This window comes from Aspergillus affinis (genome assembly GCF_023601865.1).
Source record: "Aspergillus affinis strain CMG 70 chromosome Unknown NODE_241_length_21095_cov_89_991721, whole genome shotgun sequence".
Classification (NCBI taxonomy): domain Eukaryota; kingdom Fungi; phylum Ascomycota; class Eurotiomycetes; order Eurotiales; family Aspergillaceae; genus Aspergillus; species Aspergillus affinis.
Window position 1 is genome coordinate 422 of NW_026516022.1, and position 20,674 is coordinate 21,095.

A 20,674-nucleotide genomic window follows, 5' to 3' on the forward strand; every position below is an offset into this window, starting at 1 on the left:
TTGAATGGCTGTTGCGTACGTCGACTGAGCAAGACCGGAGGAGGAGGGGGGAGGGGGGCGATGGCGGGAGAGAAGGGGGGAAAGAAGCAGGGGCAGGGGCAGAGGGAGTTGCAGTCAAAGTCAAGGGAACACCGGTAATATAGGCGTTAAAGTGTCGTTGGGCTATATCAGCCAGGTCGTTGCTGAGCGCATCGAGCGTACCTCGCTGGCAGGGCACAAGGCCTGGCTGGCTCCGGTGTTTGTCCAGAAAGGCCGCTATCGGGCTGAATAACCTCTGGCGCTCAGTAACCCTGATAGAGGCTGCGGCGGTTGTCTCTAGTAAAACGGCTTGTAGAGGCCCTCCTGGTTAGGGGTTGTGTGTTGCCATCGCAGTGACGCGTCGTGGCGTGTGCGGGTAGCGGTCGGGTTGGGTGTGGCTGGCAGTGGGCGGTCGCCCCTGATCCCGGGCACGGTGCCTAGAATGAGAACTGGGTATGAGTGTTCGAGAGAACTCTTGACGTTAATCTGACGAGCAGGTGCCGCTGTCGTGCATATTGTCAGGGCAGAATGATGCATGGCTGGCGGCGCGTCAACAACCCGAAGCATCTCGTCCTGGATTCATCCCAAGGGACCGGTCTCGAACCACTTTCATGATCACTACCCCGACTTCTATCTAGCATATGTCCTAAGATGAATTTTACCCGTTTCGGGCGGACTGACCATGTCGTTTGACCGCGTGCAGCAATGGCTGGTCCACGCTGAGTCCGTCCGCGCTTCTCAGAGCGATAGTCGGGATGATGACAGGCCTAAGCACATGGAGACGCTTACCCCGCCATCCACGTCGGTTCCCTATGTTAAGCCTACTGTCAAAAGAAAACATGAATCGCAATTACCGGCGATGGAGGCCCCCAAAAGACAACGACGCGGCGCAAAGGGCTCGGAGATCAACGCTGTAACTTCTGCATCCATCTTTCCTCTGCGTGATGACCTCACTCTATCCCCGTCCGCATCGGCTACTAGTCAGTCTCAATCGCGTCAGCGATCACCCAGCCCAGCCCGACACAAGAGGCTTCTAGAGTATGCAACACCGAAAATCCGCTATCTTTCCGAGTAGGATAACCCGACGATAGCGCTGCACTGAAGTTGAGAGATTTCCTATCAGAGGGTACTCGTGATTGGGAGCCGGTTGCCAATAGTATCCAAGAGATTGTATCATCGCTGTATCTCTTACGTGGCATTATGGAATCTAGAAGGTTATCCGACAATGTTTTTTGTCGCTGCTAGGTCTTGGTTAATATAGTCTCTAATGGTTACATGGAACTGTAGGGGGCGGCCTGGGTCAGGCCGCTACCAGTGACGCATACCACTCACGAATCACTTATATAGAACGAGGCGGAAGGAGAGACAGCGTCAGGAGACGTAATGGGCTGCAGGCGAGTGGCAGCCGGTTCAGTTGCGTTGCTTTATGATTTATCTACTGCGTTTGTGGGTTTATATGGCGTAAGGGCTCGAGATTCTGCTTCATTCGGCGAAGCGCCTGCATAGCCTGTCGTTTCAATAGATAGGCTTCATCAGGTTAATAGAATTTTGATTGATGATCGATTGATTGATTGATTGATTGATAGGAAGGTCCAACTCACGGCAGGGAGCAAAAGGTTAGCAGACTTCATTTTTTCATCCCGTAATCTCAATATCCAAATAATCCAATTGCAAATTGTTATATCAAAACTCGTAATCTGCCATGGCATTAGTTTTGCCTTACCCTACGCAGCTCCTACAGTAATCCATTCTAGTCTCGAAGCTCCAAAATAAATTGAATCATTCTTGTAATAGCAAAAAGAGATACTGACGACATATTTAATTTGAGATAAATCAGTAACAATTTCATAACAATCGCATTCCTCTTCTAGGCCCTTCGGTCGACAAATACCATCTCCCCTCCAAATGACCCACAGTCGTCGAAGCCCTACCCTCTACTTACCGCTGGCGCTACCCACGGCAGAGCCAAAACGGCGAAGCGCAGGACTGATATCGTCCGGGCTGATGCAGCAGTCTAGAACAGCAAGCTTGTATGGCTCCCTCTGAATTCGATCTACTGCTATCAGTAGCTCCGCTTGTGTTTTGATTTGCATCGAGAGCAGAGATGGTTTCATACTCGATTCAAAGCTTCCATGAGCGTGCGGATTATTGAGGTAGGAGGCATGAAACGTGTTGCAGAGGCTCTTTGCCAGTGAGGCATAATTCCAGTTGCTATAGTAGTTGTAGGGGCCATCGTGTATAGCAGTCTATCACGAAGGCACATCCGTCAATTATTGTAGTTCTGGTTGAAGGGCAAAGATATGAAAGGGAAGAAATCGTCCAGTCTTACCTCAATAGCGTAGCCCAAATTGTTGAATATGACGATAATTGAGTTCCCCCGAACACGGATCATGGTACTTAACTCTTGCGCCGTCATCTGGAAGCTACCATCCCCAATCAGAGTTATAACTCGTCCACCGGGCTTGCCTAATTGATGACCCAATGTTGCAGGTAGACTCCAACCAATCGAGCCGTACATCATCTGCATCTGAAACGTGGCCCCCGTCGGGAGTTTTATCGATTGTGCATTGAACCAACTATCCCCAGTCTCGGCAATGAGTGTATCATCGGGACCGAGGATATTCTGGATACCCTGGAGAATGGTAGATACCGAAAGCGCGTGTGTATCAGGCACTTCCCTTTGCGCATTAGTATGATTGGTCTCCAAAGGAGCAAAGGGGGTGCTTTTTTGAGCAATATCTGAATCAGCGAGAGTGCGTAATATATGCCGCATGGGAACCCCCTCAATCAACGTTCCTTCCGGTGATGCGATGCTATCCTTTTGAAGGTCTAAGATACGGTGAGACTCAAGACCAATGTCAAGGTAATTACCAAGCGTATGATAGTCAGTCCAACGGCATCCTATCGTAACCCAGAGATCGGAGTTCAAAACAGCATCCTCGCACGTTGGCTCACTGGCAGATGACCAGAATGTTCCTTGAAACTGCGGATGTGATTCAGGCACAATAGACTTGCCATCCGGTTGAACGAAGACTGGGCATCCAACCTTATCGATAAAAGCCACCAAGAGATCAGAAGAAGCGAAGTGACGGGCACGGGCGCCCACGAGAATGATTGGCCTCATAGCTGAATTCCAGGTATGTGTGATAGAACGAATTGCTGCTGTAAGACAAGATGATTTTACTTGACAAGGCTCAACGATTCGATACGGCGGAGGAGTCTTGTAAGCTACCTGTATCTGCGCAAGATCAGACGGAATTTCAATATAGACAGGAAGCGAGTCGTATAGACAACGTGAGATCGCATAGTCAAGGCTCTGCCCGGGATCTGTTTTTGTGGTAATGCGGGTTGAAAATGTGGTCACCTCGGCGAACATTCGTAGGGCTTGATCTCTGTCCTTGGTTCCTAGCGTATGATGAATCAATTTGTCCTGACCGAATGTATTCTGAGGAGGGCAGCCAGATATTACTATGACTCGGAGACCTTCCGAATAGGCACCTGCAATAGCATTAATCACGGACAGGCCTCCAACCATGAACGTCACAAAGACAACAGCCACTCTGCCGGTTGAGGATCGTGCATATCCATCGGCAGCATATCCAGCATTGAGCTCATTGCAACATCCGACCATCCGAAGAGCCTTGTTTTTCAAGATCTGATCCAGTAGGGTTAAGTTGAAGTCCCCTGGACGACTGTTAGAGCTTGATGGCGTGATCAGAGATTGTCCTCACCCGGCACTGCGAAATAGTCCGTAACCCCCAATTGTTCCATTCGATATGCCAGCAGCGTTCCAAGATTATAGTTGTTTGGGCAGAATTTTGGCTGAGAAAGTTCAAAAAGGCTCGAGGCTATCCGCTGGGACTCCCCGATCCGTAGCACTGTACGTCCTTGCATTTCTCCTTCAAACAGGTCAGAGTAAATAAACCAAACTAGGCCCGCTCATATTATACCTTTTTCCATCTGCTTATATACTTCTGGCAGCTCTTCAAAATCCACTAATCTGTGAGGTATCACAAACCCATCTTGAGAAAAGACCTCGAATGCTTCTTCTGTGTCATATCTGTTGCCAACGTAGGACCCTTTGAGTGTGACACTTCTAGTTACCATAGTGAATATGTCCATGGAAATTGCGCCTGCAGGGAGGCCGACGGCAACTACCGTCCCCCCAGGTCGCACGTACTATGTCCATGTTTCAATAAGACTTCCGTTAATGAGGGCTTGGATAGGCACCGTTACCTTTATCGCCATGTTCAATGGTTCCTTCACTGCGCTGACAACCACAGTTGCGTGTGGTCCTCCATCAGTGAGAGTCCTCACTTCGTCAATAACGCCCGGAGAGCATTTGTAATCCACAAAGTAGTCAACGCCTAGTTCCTCAATACACATTTTTCGCTTGGAAGCACCGGTTGACAAGGCAAGGACTCGGCAGCCATGGGCCTTTGCATACTGACATGCCACGGACCCGAGTCCTCCACCAGCGCCAAATATTGCTAGATCCCGTCAGCTAGTACCTTCATGCATGTCAGAACTGCGCTACATACCTATAGTTTGGCCCGGCTTCGCATTTGCATCTTTAATCGCTTTGTAAACAGTTACGCCGGCGCAGAGAATCTGCCGAGATGTAAACATTCGTAAGCCATCAGACCCAGGGCATGGATGGTTTCAGAGCTTACCGGAGCTGCTTGATCGAGAGGAATAGCCTCTGGTATGCGTACTGCGTTTTCCCCTTTGCACACGCAGTATTGCTGAAATGTTCCATCCACAGTATATCCTGACAACTGGGATCCTGCACAGAGAGGTTGTTTGCCGGTCACACAGAACTCGCAAGTGCCGCAGGATCTGTTAATCCACTATCGTCGGGATATTAGCTCTAAAAGCGTCAGTAAGTGTCAGAGAGCAAGTCTACCTGCACACCAACTCTATCCCCAATCGCGATATCCTTTACGTGGCTTCCAGTAGCAACAACAACACCGGTGCCTTCATGACCTCCTTTTATTCAAATTAGCCGTAGTGCAAGCAAGAGAAGGGGTCATTGAGCTTTCCAGTATGCTTTCCTTACCAACGAGATTCTCTTTCACTTTTGCGGGCCAGTCCCCTAGAATGTGTCAGCCATTAGGCACAAAAACGCTCGCGAGCTTTAGATTTTGAGACCTTTCCACGCGTGGAGGTCTGTATGACACACTCCTGAGTACATGATTTTCACCAAGATCTCATCCAAGTCCACCGTTGGAGTTTTAATGGTGGTATGTTCAATTGCTGCCGAATGTCAGAATGAGCGTGAAGCAACCAGTGTGTATTCTTCTCACGGTCTCTTTGAGACTTGAAAACCCGTGCACGTTGCATATGTGGGATGATCGGGGCATGTCGAGCGAGAGTGGACATAGTTATGTTATTGCGGTTATGTTGCAGGTCAGGAAATCAGTTCTGAACCTTTAATGTCCTGTTTCTATTAGCAGAAGTGACACGAATTATATAGCTATTAAAGCACAAAATTCTATGATCTTTTTCCATGGTGAGTACACCATGTCTTAAAGCAACATAATCCCTTGCCTGTATTCTATGTAGTAAGGAACGCATCAACCAAACAGTAGGTACGAGATGACGAGATTTGCCCCTTACTTGTTATCTGTTACCTGCTGAGCCAGGCAACTTCCCGGATTGTCACTTCCTGAGCCAAGGAGTTTCCCGGTATGGAGGAACCTTCCTGGATACATTCTTGCCTGAGACCCTAGATCCTCGCTCCTAGATAGCCTTTCCTCTCCATGGAAAATTCCTTGACTATGAGTCATAAACAAACTTGTCTTTTACTAAGCTCCTTTGTAGACCGTCACATTATCCTGGTCACTCTTTCTAGTCTAAAATTAGAAAGAGCATGGAATTTAGACTTACGATCGCACACGCGGCGGCTCTGCCAGCCTTTTTCAAGAAATGCAACCCTTCATATCAGTATCATTCTCTCTTGTCAATCAATTTATTGCGGTACATGGGGATTTTACATCATATACAGGAGATACCACTTCTTTTCGAATTCAGAAGCCGTTTATTCAAATTTCTAGTTGACCCTGTGTCTCCTTGCCTGCATCGTTTTGTGTGACGTCTACCTCGATACGACTCATTTGGCCCAATCAGTCGCTTTGATCATAGAATGCATTTCCGATGTGACATCGTTGGTTCTGTCCATATTCCACTCTAGGATAGCACAACTATATCCCTTGCGTGTTCTTATCTAGCATCTTGTGTTTTCTGAGAGTGAACGTTTTATATTATACAGCTTCTAGGAATAGTTCCTGCTTCATAGCTCCTTCCGAAAATTATGCTCAAACAAACCATGCCCCAGACATACAGACCACAATATCAGTATACCTGTAGACATAAAGAGCAACGCAATCGCGGCTCAATAAGATGCAATTAGCAGGAAAATAGAAAGGTTGTAACTGCATTGATATCCTTATGCACACTGCCCCTTTACGCGTAGATATCCCTCATTTAATTACGCGCAGGCAAGTGAAGATCCTTCTTTAGGCCGGGCAACATGAAAGCGCCAGTACTGTAGGGTGATGTCTGTCAGGAATGTTTGTTTTCTAAGGCAGCAAAATAAGTCTTTTCCACCCTACGAAGAGGGCATGTTGGCCGAGAAGGTAGTATTTTTGTTCTCCTCATCGTCGACCCAACTAGCCCCATGAGCTGTGTACGAGCGGTATATTAAATTCCAATTTTTGTTTTTCGGGTATATTATCCAAGACGCGGTGTGGAACAAATCGGCGAGATCCTGTGCTGTTTAATTGTAGTAATAACTATATCTATCTCGTCATTATAGCTTCCATTTAAATGTCGATAATAGTTTACAAATCATGAATCGCTAGTAGACCTGCCTGGGAACCGCGGTCGAACCTCACGAACCTAACCTGAACCTCCATTTGGGCTGGTCAGGTTCCAGGATTTGGAACCTAAGGGCGGTTCCATTTGAGGACCGAACCTCATCAGGTTACCCGCGGGTAAACCTCAGGTTTAGACCCCGCCAGGACCCGCGGGTTACCCAATACCCAAGTACCCAAACCCATTCTTGGCGGGTATTTGGGTCCAAGATGTTACCCGCAGGCAGGGCTGTTCACGGTTTGCCGGTTTGCCGATTTTGACGATACTATATCGTTGACGAATACTATATAGTCTATGATTAAGGTTGACGATACTATTTGACGATAATTATCGGCAGACCTTGCCTTTGACGATACTATAGTTATCGGCAAACATTGACGATAACGTAATCAACCACCAAGTCGGCATTACCACTGAGCCGGCACCTTTTAGTGCAATCACGAAAATTTTGAAGTTTTTCAACAACAAAAGTAGAATTAAATTAGGCTATTAACTAGGGCAGCTTCGTATTGTATATCCAACTGTCCCACAGCCACTGCAGCGTGGTGGAGCGCGTTGGCGAGACACAGGTGTAGGCTCATCAACCTGCTCCTTAAGCTGCGTATCAAGCTGTGAATGGTCGAGAGAAGGCCACCGCCGAGGGAGACCATGGCGGCCCCAAAGACCAAAAAGGCATTCTATTGGCCCCAGTATGTGACGAGTACTGAGCCAACAATAGACGTGACAACGTCGGCAATCACGGTGGGCAGATACCTGACTCCACTGGCAGTCGGGGATACCTCGAGCACTGCCTGGAACCACACTGGGAGCCAGTACACGATACACTGGAAGGGCCCATTGGAGAACACTGCCGAGGAAAAGATAAGGGAAGTGTTTCGGTGACGAAACAGCTGCGGTGGGATCAGGGCCGCATTCTGGAGGTACAACTGCCAGGACACAAATGCAATAAAGGTGGCGCCGGAGCCAACAAACATGCCGATAATCCGCGAGGAGTCCCAGGCGTAAAGCTCACTGGTGCCCCCAAGCTGTAGAGCCAAGAGGAGCATCGCAACCGCGCCTGCGAAGAAGCTGAATCCCACGCCATCCAGAGCCTTGAGCTTCTGCAAGGTTGCACCCTCCTCCGTCCGTGCGGGTTTGATACGGAAGAACAGCACGAATGCGGTCACGGAGAAGGCTCCGATTGGCAGGTGGATGTAGAAACACCAGCGCCATGTAACGTGCTACGTTAGAGCGCCGCCAATCACCGGGCCGATAATGCTGGCGACGACAAAGGTTGAGTTTATCGTGCCGGTCCAAAGGGCTCGCTTCTGCAGGGGGATCACCGTGGTAAGAATGATAAGCCCGCCAGCAAAAATCCCCGATGCTCCAAACCCAGCAATGGCACGGCCCACAATGAGGACCAGGGATGAAGGTGCCAATGCACAAACCAAGCTGCCCAACTCGAAGAGGGCAACGTACAGCAGATAGATAGGTCCACTTCTTGGGGAAGAGGGTGAATGTCTTTCCAGCCAGGGACTGACTAGCACATCTGGAAGTCCATGTTAGTGCCGTCGGAAGGCCCCTTCCCTGGCAAACAGGGGGTTGAGGGTTGAATCTTATAACGAAATGTAGAACGCGTCGCCGTACCACCATACATCGCCGATCGAGTCGAACTGGGTTGTGATTACGGGGACGGCTGTGGCAATTAGATTGAAATCCTAGGACAGCACAAAGGAGATTTTAGCCCACAGGTAGCCCATAGGGGTAAGGAAACAAAGAAGGGGACATCGGATATCGTATCAGGCCGACAAGAAAGGTGCAGAGACAGAGTCCGATATGAATCAGAAGCAGCCTGAGATCGGTAATTTCATTCCCCGGAGCAATCCCTCCCTCGTCCTCGCTGACCTCTACCGCCTGGTCAATGGTCTGGTTGTCTTTTTCTTGGAGTTCCATCTTGAATCGTATGATAATAGAGGTGCAAGGTACCGCAAGTCTGTCAACTCCTGAATACTTATATGGCAGGTCGTAATTGCCAGACTCGAGACTTACACAGCCCCTGAGAGCACGGCTATAGGGGCAGAGCCTCGCAGTCTGGTGCGTTCTACACAGGTGGCTGTTGGGATGTATCGGTGTGCAGGGATCGTGTTGGCGAATCATTGCTAGGGCGATCGCTACAATGCCGTCAGATTTTAGTGCCATATACCCTGTCTTCCTAGTGTTGTCACTAATGTATGTGCCCAGCTGGCCATTGGATATACAGACCGTATCTTGACTGTGCTCAATGGGAGCGTATGCAGCCGTACCCCCCGTGTCACTCACATTCACCAGGTGTCAATACGGCTGCAATTTTCTGGACCTCTTGTAGTGGCCCCCAATGGGCTTCTACCCACGATTTCTAATCAACAGTATTGGGGAGCATTGGGAACCGTGAGCTGCCCAGTCTCCTGCTCTCGCCGCATCCTCATCGCTCCTTTCACGGAGTGCTGTGTACGCATGTCTTCCACGATGACAGACTCGGCTGGCTTGACCGTAATTTGCTGGGGATGTGTTGCGGCGTTTCTCATCTATTGGGTATGGGACCTTATAATGACTAGAATAATTTTGCACAAAGGGGGGAACCACCCTCTGATCAGTAGTCCCTCGTGGTGGACTCCAAGGGTCTTCCTAAATATTCTATTTGCAACGAGAGCAACAGAGATCCTTGAAGCAGGCTATCAGAAGGCAAGTGTCCATCACAGAATAAGTACAGCATTCAAGCGAGCCGGATAGTTCGTTGGTTACTGACACCATTGCCTCCATTCTGTGATACAGTTTAAATACAGAACCTTCCAGCTGGTGCGAGGAGACGGCAACGTGGTCATTCTGCCGGCGAACCTGATCGATGAACACTCGTCATTACCCTACTCTGTGGCTAGCAACCATGGAGCACTGGAGAAAGACCTTCTCGATCCGTATACGGGCCTCAATATTATCCTTGAGAGCCGAATGCATCATACTATTATCCAGAGGAAGCTGACGCCCCGTCTACCCCTGCTTACTCCGGCATTACAAAACGAGTTGACGCTCGCCATAGGGGAGTCCTTCCCCGTGTGTTCAGAGTGGACGGAGATGGTGCCATTCAAGGTCCTGGGACAGGTTGCAGCCCGACTAGCTGCGCGCGTTATTGTAGGCCTGGTGTTTTGTCGCGACCCAAGATGGCTGGATATCTCGGTGAACTATACCGAAAGCTGTGAGCAATGCCAAGCAGATGAAAAAAGTGAAGGCAGTTATTGACAGAGTGAATCCGCAGTATTCAGGACGATTGTTATTCTTCGCATGTTTCCCGACTGGACGCATCCGGTTCTAAGTCGATGCCTGCCCACCTTCTGGGCAGAAACCCGACATTTGAGGCGAGCCGAAGAACTGCTCGGTCCAAAGATTGAAGAGCTAATCCTGAAAAACGATGCTGGAGGATGGACGCCGGAGAAGTCCGAGAGTCACTTCAACGTTCTGTGCTGGCTCGTCGAAGCGGCCAAGGGAGGGGACCGAAACCCCGATACCCTCGCCCATATCGAGGTCCTGCTGGCTCCGGCTGCCGTCCACACGACACTCCTGCGCATGGTCAATGTGCTATCCGACCTGACGGCCCATTCAGACCTTCTTATGGAGCTGGTTGACGAGTAGCATAGCCCACAGTGTAGAGGCCCTCTCCAAAACACAAAAATAACAGGCAATTGATCTAAAAAAAAAATAAATAAATAAATAAATAAATAAAATAAAATTAAATAACTGAGAAATGAGTTCCAGATCAATAGGACCGTCTTTGTAATCGCAGCTACTTCATTCGTCCTGCTCACTGCCCCTTAGACTCTCTCGCGATATGCTCCTCAAAATCCTTGATATTATTCACCCCCTTGGGCATTCCGATGACCGTTAACCCTTGCTCACCCATGAGCTTTTCTCTTTCTTGCATAGCCTCCTGCCATGACTCGCGGGACTCCATGTGCTTCTGCCACGCCTGCACATTGGGATACGGCGCCAGGGGGTCCTCGTCCTCCGGGGTCAGGAGCGTGTTGTTGACTCGGGTATTCCACGGCAAGAAGGCCAGGTCGGCAAACGTGCATTTATCGCCGACCAACCATGTCCGGCCTTCTAATGCGGTGTTCAGAACCCGCAGAATGCGGTGCACCTCGTTGACATACCGCTCAATGGCGGAGGGCAGCTTCTCGGGGTGGAGCACGTTGAACCTATCGTGCGGGAGATTTGAAAACTGAGTCTTCCTTTCTGTTCTGGGAGAGATGAGGCTGTCTTACCATCCGCATTGTCCAAAGTAAGGGCCTTGTCCACTCATCTGAAAGTGAAGCCACTGGTTCAACAGATGTTTCTCCTTCAGCGAGGTGTAGGTAAGCTTGTGCTCGGTATCGTAGACCTCCTCAAGGTACTGCAGGATGGCACCGGACTCCCAAAGGGTCAAGCCGGTATTGGGATCGACAATGGCTGTTGCAAGAAAAAAAAGGAAGGTAACGCCCGGGTTCCCAGTTAGTCCTTGGCTATTGGGTTCTCCGAAGGGCAGCGATAACGAACCTGGAACTCGCCCATTGGGGTTAAGATCGGTGAACGGCGGCTTCTTCACGTCTTCGAACCTAAACGAGTGAAGCTCATAGGGCACGCCCAGTTCTTTCAGGACCATAACAACCTGCATCAGCATTAGCGATCACGCTTCAGCACGTCGTAGCAAACCAATTCATCCTCCACGTACCTTCCATGAGTTCGGGCCGGGGGCTGGACATAGTCGCCGTAGCTATACATAAGCTTGTTCTGTGGCACTTGGAGGGGGGAGAGGGCCACCGGGGACTCTAGTCCGAGGCGAAACAAGTTGCAGGAATAAACGTACGTGTCAACCAGACCGTAATTGGCTTCGTGATTGGCTTGGTCATGATTGGGGGCGGCGCTTGCAATGGGCAGGGAGGTCTGCGGGTGAAGTTTTAGTTTCGATGAGGAGAGGAGGAAGCCCGGAAATGCAAAGGGCTTTTAAATAGAACCAAATGATGGAGGGGCATACTTGGTAAGATACGCCAGGGGTACTGGGCAAAGTCACATCTCCGGAAATTGGGCGTCAAGGATTCAAATCCGCTAGGAGGAAATCTACTCATTAGTGCTTACGGTGCACCACCGGACTCCACACCATCCACCATTCCAGTCTTTATCGATCCTTTGTCTCTATGGGTCCACCAACAACACCAGCCCCCCCACTTGCTCCTCCCCCGGTTTTAGTGACATCGGATTCCCAAATTGCTCGCTCGACGTTTGATCATAATTTTGGCCTCCGGGTGAACGAAAAGGAACTCGTGAAAGACCGAGTTGGGTGGCCGGCTAACCCCCGGGACCAATTGGAACTCATACTCGTCCAACAGTTTTACCACGAGGAACTTGGCCAGAAGCGAGGCCAGATATCGTCCGGCACAGGTCCAGCAATCAATCAATCAATCAACCAAACAAAATTCTATTAATCTGATGAAGCCTATCTATTGAAACGACAGGCTATGCAGGCGCTTCGCCGAATAAAGCAGAATCTCGAGGCCTTGCGCCATATAAACCCACAAACGCAGTAGATAAATCATAAAGCAACGCAACTGAACCGGCTGCCACTCGCCTGCCGCAGCCCACTACATCTCCTGACGCTGTCTCTCCTTCCGCCTCGTTCTATATTAGTGGTTCGTGAGTGGTATGCGCCACTGGTAGTGGCCTGACCCAGGCCGCCCCCTAAAGTTCCATATAACCATTGTCTTCCTCGCCTAGTTCGAGTCCTTCTAGCAGGTTTGTAGGTCCTGGAGCCTCCTCGTCGTCCTCCTCGTCCTGTCGAGCGAATCGGAATCATTGAAGGAGGCCTGTTTGTTGAATAAATTCGGTAACGTAGCGAATCGCCTGCGGGTATATTATAACTGCGTCGCAATCCTGTATACGCCCACGCAGTCCCTCTATCTGATTGAGGTAATCCATCATTATCCTCCGGTCGGCCGTGTGCAGCGAGCATTCCAGAAGGACGTGCCTAGGGGTCTGGGTCCCTAGGCCACAGGCGCACCGGTCGGAGTCGACGTGTTTGACCTTGTAGAGGAAGTGCCTTAATTCTATCCTTATAATGCGCATCTGAATAATAATCGAGGTGTGCGGCTTACTGAGATGTTCGTAGAGCCGTAAATTCTTCTTGTCTGGTTTAGATAGCAGCTGCCTCGTCGGCCTGCCTACTTTCTGCCTTCCCACTGCTTTGTCCATTCCGTACGCAAGCGTTGGCGGACATCTCTTTTAGCTGCAGCTGCGAGCCGTATAATCGGTCGATCCTCTTAGTTCAACTCCTCCTATCGCAGCTCCCTTGGCTGCCTTGTCCGCCTTTTCGTTTCCTTCTACCCCGATGTGAGCGGAGATCTAACGCAGTTCAGCATCCTTTAGGCTCTCGTTCCGCAGGGCTCTTATCCTCCCGTAGATAGCCCGCAGTGCGTACTGGCCCGATGGCCGGCCAGGGTTGCGCACAGCTTGAATGGCTGCCTGGCTATCTGAGAAGACTGTGATCGGGGTTAGCTTCGCCCGATCCAGAGCCATTCGGGCCCCTTCCGACTCCCCCACGTAGACCGTAGAGTTCAGTTCCGTTCCTAGATGCTTCCTGGCGGTCTTTTCTGCTCTAATAGAGAGCGCGGCAGTTCCGATCATCCCCTGATAGCCGCTTCTGTCTGTATACCAGATCTGCCTGTTCTCGCGGCAGACTCTATCGTGGGTCTGAACTGCCTCTGCCCCCTCAATGATACACCTTAGGGGCAACTCCCACGGGGCCAATACATGAGCCCGTCTGGTCTCCCACTCCTCTTGCCTGTCGCCGTATGCATATAGCGGACCTGTTTTCTTCCACTTCAGTGCCTCTATCAGAGAGTATCCGGAGCCCTTGAATGCCTCCTTCAACCTTTCCCAGCGCAGCCCCCGGGGGCAGGCCATATCCGGCCCGGTTTGGATCCGAATGGCCGTCTCCTGAATGTTTTGTTGCATCAGTATTCGCATAGGGGTGAGGTAAAGCTCTATCCTTAGCGCGGCCGAGGCCGTGTTACGAAACGCGTCACTGATAAGAACAGCTGCGCGAGTTTGAATCCTCTGTAACTGGTTGACTATCTTCTCGAGCTTCTTGTAGTTGGCTCTCCGGCTCGTAGGGCTATACTAGGCAGCCTCCCCGTAGAGCAGCTGGGGGACTACCACGGCCAGGTAGATGCGGCGCATGCTCAGCAGGGAGGTCCCCAAGGTCGAGCCTGAGATGCTGCGGAGGGCTTCCAAAGTCCCGTTCGCCTTAGCAAGGGCCTTAACCCTGTGAGTGTCGAACGAAAGGGTCCTATCGAGCCAGATTCCTAATGATTTGGCGTGCTCCACCGGCTTGATGATAAAGCCGGTTGCGTGGTCCTTGATGTGCAGCTGGTCGTGAGGTATTGCCTCCCTCTAGGAGGGGTAGCTGAATCCGAAGGGCCTCAATACCGTCGATCGACAGGGCGCGAATGAGGGGTGTATTAAATAGGAGGAATAGGATCGGCGATATAGGGGATCCCTGGGGGATCTCGGTAGGGTTGAAATAAGGTTGCTAAGATATCCGGGGAGCCGCAGCCTTATAGAACGGTTCGATAGGAAGGATTTGAACCAGCCGGCGAAGAAGCCGAGCCCAATCATACATAGATTGTGGAAGAGCCGTATATGCGAGACGTTGTCGAGAGCACCAACTACGTCTAGGAGCAACATACTGACCTTCCGGCCCTTGCCCTAGCTCTCAAAGATCTGGTCAAGGAACAACTGGATTAGGTAGTCGACTGAGATGACCCTGCGGCCCCCGTAGATAGCTTCTGGGTAGGAGATTACGCTCTTCCAGGGCCCAGGCGATCCGTACTGTAGCTACGGCCTCCAGGATCTTACCGATAGTATTGAGGAACGCTATAGGTCGGTAGGATTTGGCGAGACGATAGTCCCGGGAAGTTACTTTATGCAGTACTACAGTAGTCGATTGCTGAAAGTATTCCGGGTTATGCCCAAGACGTAGACACGCGTTAAATATCTGCGTTAGTACAGCGAGGAAGTAGGAGACCTCACCCAGCCAGTGCCAGACCTTGTTAGGGATACCATCCGGTCCTGGTGCTTTATCGGGAGGCGCCCGTCTGGTGCAATAGAGCACCTCGTGCTCGGTAAGGTCCGGGAAATCGATCTGGGGGGGTATCCGGGCCGTTAGGATGTCAGAGAGGTCGGCCGGGGGTGGTTCGGGAAAGAAGGCTTTGCGAAATACCTCTACTTTCTGTTCTGCGGTCTCTGCGAGCCCGCCATCCGTTATCAGCGTAGGTATGAGGCCTCCGCGAGCCTCCTTGCTTCTCGCCCACTTAGCTGCCCTCCACATGCCTCGAGGGCCTGATTCGGTAGCCTTGCGGACCCAAGAACGGTGACCCTGGCGCAGTGCCTTAGCCAACACCTTTCCTTTGCGGTTCCTGACTTTGGTATAGTGCTCCCACCGGAGGCCTGTAGTAGGGTCGACAGAGCCGTTCGCAATAACTGATTCCGTGTACTCACGCCGGAATTTCCGGGTGATCTTGACCATTTCGCGGCATTCTGCATTGAATGAAGGGTTCGCCCACTTGCTGGGCTTCGCCCACGGGGTAGAGGCAGCAATTCCTTGATTGACTGTCTCGATAAGGTATTCCATAGCGAGCTCAATATGCTTTTTCGTTTGTAAGGGAAAGGCCTTGGTCTGTAGGTTAAGGTCCACGAAACTCTGCAGGTCCTTGACACTACAGGCTTTCCAGTTCCTTCGGAGCTGTGCCTCAGGGGTTTTAGTGCTGATATCCAGAAGAGTTCGTATGGGATAGTAGTCCGAGTCTGCGTGGACTCGCTCGTTGACCTCGCAGGAAACGAGCCTGGGGGTCAGGTCCTGCGAGCCGAGGACCAGATCGATAGTGGTCTTGCTTCCGTTGCGCTCCCACGTGGTAGTGCCTGGCTCTAGCCAGAGGTCCAGGCACCTCGTATCCGTCAGTTCTAGCAACTGGTCAGACGATGGATCTCTCTCAGAGCGTTCTCCCCCCCACGCTGGGTGGTGGAGGTTGAAGTCGCCCAGCAGGAGCAAACGGGGGTTAGTAGAGCTGTTAGTAGGGCCGGTAGGGATAGTTAGTAAGGGCAATGACCAAGTCAACCGACAGACATTGATACTACAGATCTTACAGGTGAATCTAACGAAGAGGAAGAGCCTACTGCCGAAGAGAGACAGCGAACAGCTTTAAAAAGAGAGGCGAACCTAGCTCAGTATACCCCGGATCCGATCAGTGACAATGAAGAGGATAATAAAGATAAAAGTGAGGAACAGGATAACTTTGATCTTTTTATGATCTATACACCAACCTAACCAAGCCAGCGTGTGCTAGGTAAGAGACGAAGGAGTTTTGTTTCTCATGCAGAAAGAGAAGAAGAAGATAATAATGATAAGACGGAACCCCAACTGCCTCCTATAACAATCAATAACGAGGGCTCGAGTCAAATGCGGACGTCTGAAAGGACAAGGAAACGCCCAAAGTAAATCATTTAAATAATTATATTCTATCTTTTTATCATCTCTAAGAATGTATAGAGCTATCAGGAGTAATATTGTATGTATAATACCTAAAATTACCAGGAAAAATGCACAATTTATGCTACTCACCAGTCTTTAGCTGTTTGCACTGTTTACAGTCCCGTAGGAAGTCCCGTAAGTCCCGTGGGAGTCCCGTCGCCCTTTTAGTCCCAACTCCCTTCTATGACGGGAAGTCCCAAGTCCCATGGTGGGAGTCCCGTGGGACGAAAAAACAACAACTTCAACGCGAATCAAATTTTTGAAATTACTCAACCACCACGACGGCTACGGCCTCCAGAACTGACCAGTTTGTCAATAACTCCAGCCTCTGTCGAATGATTCTATCTCTATAGGGGATTTCGAGATGGTTGGGGCGAAAACCCCGTGGCCGGCCCTTTCAGGGGTTCCCGAGGCGGCAAACTCACCAAATCAGAATTTTCTTACCTGCGTACTGAACCTTCACGCCGACGCGAAATCGTTCATTTCACACAACGAGCAGGCCGGAAAACAGCTTCCAAAGCCTGTTATCGACTTCTTCGAGCAGGTAGTCACCTACTGCGGTTTCATGCAACGCCAAACGACTGATATTCTCGACAGGAATGCTCATTTAGGCCCTGAGCTGGCCTCGATCAAGCAGACCCTTCAGAACGTCCAACAACATACCTACAGTACCCAGTCAAGCATTCGGAACCAGAGCTATCAATTTTGGGCCTCTGGTCAGGAATGCGCCTCCTCCAGCCCATACGATTTCCACTCACGATTCCTCCAGTACTGCCCCGGCCACCCTGTCAGAGCTCAGCAAGGACCGCGAAGTAATCGTTAAACTGCGAGATACTAGTACCCAGAAGACCTACCGAAAGAAGTCATCGGCAGAGATAAAAGAAAAGGCAGAAAGTGCAAAGAAGAAAGCTGCAGTAACGATTCTAACGCTCTCTCTGGCGAGAGCCCGATTCGTTTCCGCCAGGCAACTGCGCTCGGGAGATCTTAGCCTGGCTCTACGTACTGCCGCGGAGGCCGAGACTGCCAGGATCTACGATAAATGGGCGGATCTTATGTCAGGCGGGGCCACCCTGCGACGCCCTACATGGGGCGTAGTAGTCCATGGCATCCCGATCAAATCAATCCAGGACCTGAGTGATCAGGGCGAACAGGATCGAGTAGCCAGCGAGCTACTCAGCGAGAACAGGGAAGTTTAGAACCAGAAACCCGATATCAAGTGCGTGGCTTGGTTTACCTATCCCTCCAATTATAAGAACCAGAAATCTTCCGCTCTCGTCGTCGAATTCTCTGACCCGAGGCATGCAAACGAGGCAATCATGAAAGGGACTATTTGGGCTAGCGATAGCCGGATAACTGTTCTATACGATAGGAACGCGCGGATTCGGCGATACTTCAAATGTCAGCAATATAGACATATAGGAATCGTTTGTTCGAACAAAACAACCTGCGGCCTCTGTGCCGAAGGCCACGAGACCCGGTCTTGCGTACAGGGGTCTGTTACCGGTAGCCAGGGACGCAAATGCGCTAGATGCGGCAAAGCGCACGCCGCCTGATCGAGAGTTTGTACGAGGTACGTAACGGAGCAGGAGCGGGTGCAAACTGCAGCTCAATATCGGCAGCCTCTGTACCGTATCCCGCCCTATCTACAGGATTATCCTTTCGTGGGTAGCGACACGGAGACCTCTAGCTCGCCCAACAGCGAGGGGCGGGCTGTAGGATCTGGGGGACAGAGGGAGAGATAGACCCGGTCAACCAGCCGGTCAGCGGAGCGGAATCGCTCTACAGTAAGATTTCAAGAAGGATCTATACCGTTACACAGTTTGCAGGAGCTTGCCCCTGTACAGCAAGAAGAGACCCTGATAGACCTAAGCCAGGAGATGGATGTGGACCCTACCCCGTCTGAGACAGAACCGTCGATTGCCCAGCAAATCAACATGATCAGCGAACCAGAAACGCCTGCACCAGTGACGCCTGCCCCCAGGGGTCGCACTCTGAGTAAGAGGCGCCCCCGCATCGTCACTTCCTTGGGGGCAACGAGGCGGAGCGCTAGACACCAAGTAACGCAAGAAGCCGCCCCCATTGCCAGTTCGCCTGCTACAGGGGACACCCCTCCAGCGAAGAGGACCCGAAGCAAGCAGCCAACCTACCGAGAACGATCAGTATCGACTAGCGATATTACTAGCGATAATGTAGTGACAGCCTTTCTAAAATCGCCGGAGGCATCTCTTATTCCTGCACCTACCCCCTCAGGGCATTTGACTACGATCGTCTTGGCCGAGGACAACACGCTTGCCCGCTCAGTATCAAGGAAACGTACTAGAGATTGTCGCCATGAATAGGCCCCTACACGTGCTTCAATACAATGTGAATCGATCAAAGGATAGGGTGATGGCCCAGTTCCTCCGGGACCCTGCGGTCCTGGAGGCTGATATCATCTTTATACAAGAACCGTAAGACAACCCCTTTCAGGATTCAACCCATTATCCAGCCAAAACAACATACCAGCTTCTATACCCGACACGGACAGATATAGGGGACGAGCGGGCACGCGTGTGCCTCTTTATTTCGCGACAAATCGACTTTAACACCTGGAAACATACACCCCATTCGAGGGACATTCAAGAGCTTGATCTGACCGATGCTGATGGTAAGCGGTTTCGCATCTTCAATATATATAATTGACCAGCCGAGGTTGGCACAGGCACCTTAGGCCTTGTCAGTGACCTCACTATTAACAATATTAACGATTACGTTCTCTTACTGGGGGACTTCAACCTTCACCACCCGACCTGGGGCGGCGAAAATGCTGCCCGAGATACCCTTTCTAACCAGTTACTTGATTTAAGCGATAGAAGGTATCTGGATCTCTGGCTAGAGCCGGGCATCACTATCAGAGACGAAGCCGGAACGAAGACCACGATCGACCTAGTCCTTGGCTCACAGGACCTGACCCCTAGACTCGTTACCTGTGAGGTCACTGAAAAGATTTACGCAGATTCCGATCACCTACCTATACGGACCCTTATCGACATCTAAACCAAGACCCCGGAGGCGCAGCGGTGCCGCAACTGGAAGGCGTATAAAGTAAAAGAATTACAGACTTTTGTAAACCTGAACCTATACAGTAAAGCCTTTCTACTTAAGAACAAGCAGCACATTGAACTCGCAATAGAGTTCCTTATTGAAACGGTAAATTAAGGAATAGTAATATCTATCCCGTGGGCACGGCCAAGCAAGTGGGCGAACCCGTCTTTCACACCGGAATGCCAAGAGATGATTAAGATCACTTGTAAATTCAGGCGTACATATACCGAGACCTGCATAGCTATGGGCCCTACCGATCTTACTACGGGACTGGCCTGGGACCGCTATGCGAAAGTCAGAAACCGCAAAGGAAAAGTACTGGCGAGGGCCCTACGGCAGGGACACCGGACCTGGGTTAGAAAGGCCACCGAGGCAGGCCCCCGAGGCATGTGGCGCGTGGCCAGATGGGCCAGGAACCGGGACGTCTCCGGGGGACTGGTCCCAACACTGAAAACACCAGATAACGGTCTCGCAGAAACTGCAGAACAGAAAGTTGAAGTATTCCGGAAAGTTTTCTTCCCTTACCTATCTCCTACAGATCTTTCCCATATCCCTATGACCTCCCTACCTCAGTAACTTGACTTCCCGGATCTTGCTGAACACGAGGTGCTACGCTGTATCCGAAAGGCACCTCCTGATAAGGCTCCCGGGCCCGACGGCATCCCTAATAAGGTCTGACACTGGCTAGATGAGGTTCCCTCCTTCGTGAAAGCGCTTACGGGTATCTTTAATGCCTGTATCCGGCTCGGGCATAACCCCGGATACTTTCAGCAATCTATAACGGTAGTCCTCCGTAAGGCCGCGCCACGGGATTATCGGATCGCCAAATCTTACGGGCCTATTGCCCTCTTGAACACACTCGGTAAGATTCTAGAGGCGGCAATTGCCACCCGCATAGCCTACGCATTGGAGGAATATAGCCTACTGCCACGAGGGCACTTAGGGGGACGCAAGGGTATCTCTGTCGACCACCTGATTCAACTACTGATGGATGCTATCTTTGATAGCTGGGGCCGAGGCCAGAAGGTAAGTATGCTCCTGTTAGACGTAACAGGGGCCTTCGACAACGTCTCCCATACCCGGCTGCTGCACAACCTGAAGATAGCACGACTAGGGCACTTCGCCGGG

At 50.9% G+C, this 20,674-nt stretch overlaps 8 protein-coding genes across 8 annotated transcripts; 4 read left to right on the top strand and 4 right to left on the bottom strand.

The window, feature by feature from the left end:
* Positions 1 to 700: 700 nt before the first annotated feature.
* KD926_004991 (uncharacterized protein) lies at positions 701 to 1,093 on the top strand (the record flags this gene model as incomplete). The annotated part of the gene is made up of 1 exon (XM_053095397.1): positions 701 to 1,093. The coding sequence occupies one exon, from the start codon at positions 701 to 703 to the stop codon at positions 1,091 to 1,093; it is 393 nt and encodes a 130-aa protein (XP_052949924.1).
* Positions 1,094 to 1,952: 859 nt separating this feature from the next.
* On the bottom strand, positions 1,953 to 5,400 carry KD926_004992 (uncharacterized protein; the record flags this gene model as incomplete). The annotated part of the gene is made up of 11 exons (XM_053095398.1): positions 1,953 to 2,264; positions 2,348 to 3,702; positions 3,750 to 3,917; positions 3,969 to 4,197; positions 4,255 to 4,508; positions 4,560 to 4,629; positions 4,692 to 4,868; positions 4,925 to 5,007; positions 5,078 to 5,113; positions 5,170 to 5,274; positions 5,325 to 5,400. 11 exons carry the CDS (start codon positions 5,398 to 5,400, stop codon positions 1,953 to 1,955), a joined length of 2,865 nt encoding a protein of 954 aa, XP_052949925.1.
* Positions 5,401 to 7,571: 2,171 nt separating this feature from the next.
* KD926_004993 (uncharacterized protein) lies at positions 7,572 to 8,826 on the bottom strand (the record flags this gene model as incomplete). The annotated part of the gene is made up of 3 exons (XM_053095399.1): positions 7,572 to 8,114; positions 8,353 to 8,422; positions 8,660 to 8,826. The coding sequence occupies 3 exons, from the start codon at positions 8,824 to 8,826 to the stop codon at positions 7,572 to 7,574; spliced, it is 780 nt and encodes a 259-aa protein (XP_052949926.1).
* Positions 8,827 to 9,247: 421 nt separating this feature from the next.
* On the top strand, positions 9,248 to 10,536 carry KD926_004994 (cytochrome P450; the record flags this gene model as incomplete). The annotated part of the gene is made up of 3 exons (XM_053095400.1): positions 9,248 to 9,300; positions 9,696 to 10,102; positions 10,163 to 10,536. 3 exons carry the CDS (start codon positions 9,248 to 9,250, stop codon positions 10,534 to 10,536), a joined length of 834 nt encoding a protein of 277 aa, XP_052949927.1.
* A 169-nt stretch (positions 10,537 to 10,705) lies between these two features.
* On the bottom strand, positions 10,706 to 11,789 carry KD926_004995 (glutathione transferase; the record flags this gene model as incomplete). Its single annotated transcript, XM_053095401.1, has 4 exons — positions 10,706 to 11,099; positions 11,166 to 11,548; positions 11,612 to 11,634; positions 11,747 to 11,789. The coding sequence occupies 4 exons, from the start codon at positions 11,787 to 11,789 to the stop codon at positions 10,706 to 10,708; spliced, it is 843 nt and encodes a 280-aa protein (XP_052949928.1).
* Positions 11,790 to 13,275: 1,486 nt separating this feature from the next.
* Positions 13,276 to 15,973, bottom strand: KD926_004996 (uncharacterized protein; the record flags this gene model as incomplete). The annotated part of the gene is made up of 3 exons (XM_053095402.1): positions 13,276 to 13,869; positions 14,089 to 14,325; positions 14,765 to 15,973. The coding sequence occupies 3 exons, from the start codon at positions 15,971 to 15,973 to the stop codon at positions 13,276 to 13,278; spliced, it is 2,040 nt and encodes a 679-aa protein (XP_052949929.1).
* Positions 15,974 to 16,826: 853 nt separating this feature from the next.
* KD926_004997 (putative RNA-directed DNA polymerase from transposon X-element) lies at positions 16,827 to 17,658 on the top strand (the record flags this gene model as incomplete). Its single annotated transcript, XM_053095404.1, has 2 exons — positions 16,827 to 17,230; positions 17,301 to 17,658. The coding sequence occupies 2 exons, from the start codon at positions 16,827 to 16,829 to the stop codon at positions 17,656 to 17,658; spliced, it is 762 nt and encodes a 253-aa protein (XP_052949930.1).
* A 332-nt stretch (positions 17,659 to 17,990) lies between these two features.
* Positions 17,991 to 19,498, top strand: KD926_004998 (uncharacterized protein; the record flags this gene model as incomplete). The annotated part of the gene is made up of 5 exons (XM_053095405.1): positions 17,991 to 18,032; positions 18,082 to 18,174; positions 18,289 to 18,775; positions 18,996 to 19,109; positions 19,164 to 19,498. 5 exons carry the CDS (start codon positions 17,991 to 17,993, stop codon positions 19,496 to 19,498), a joined length of 1,071 nt encoding a protein of 356 aa, XP_052949931.1.
* Positions 19,499 to 20,674: the final 1,176 nt, after the last annotated feature.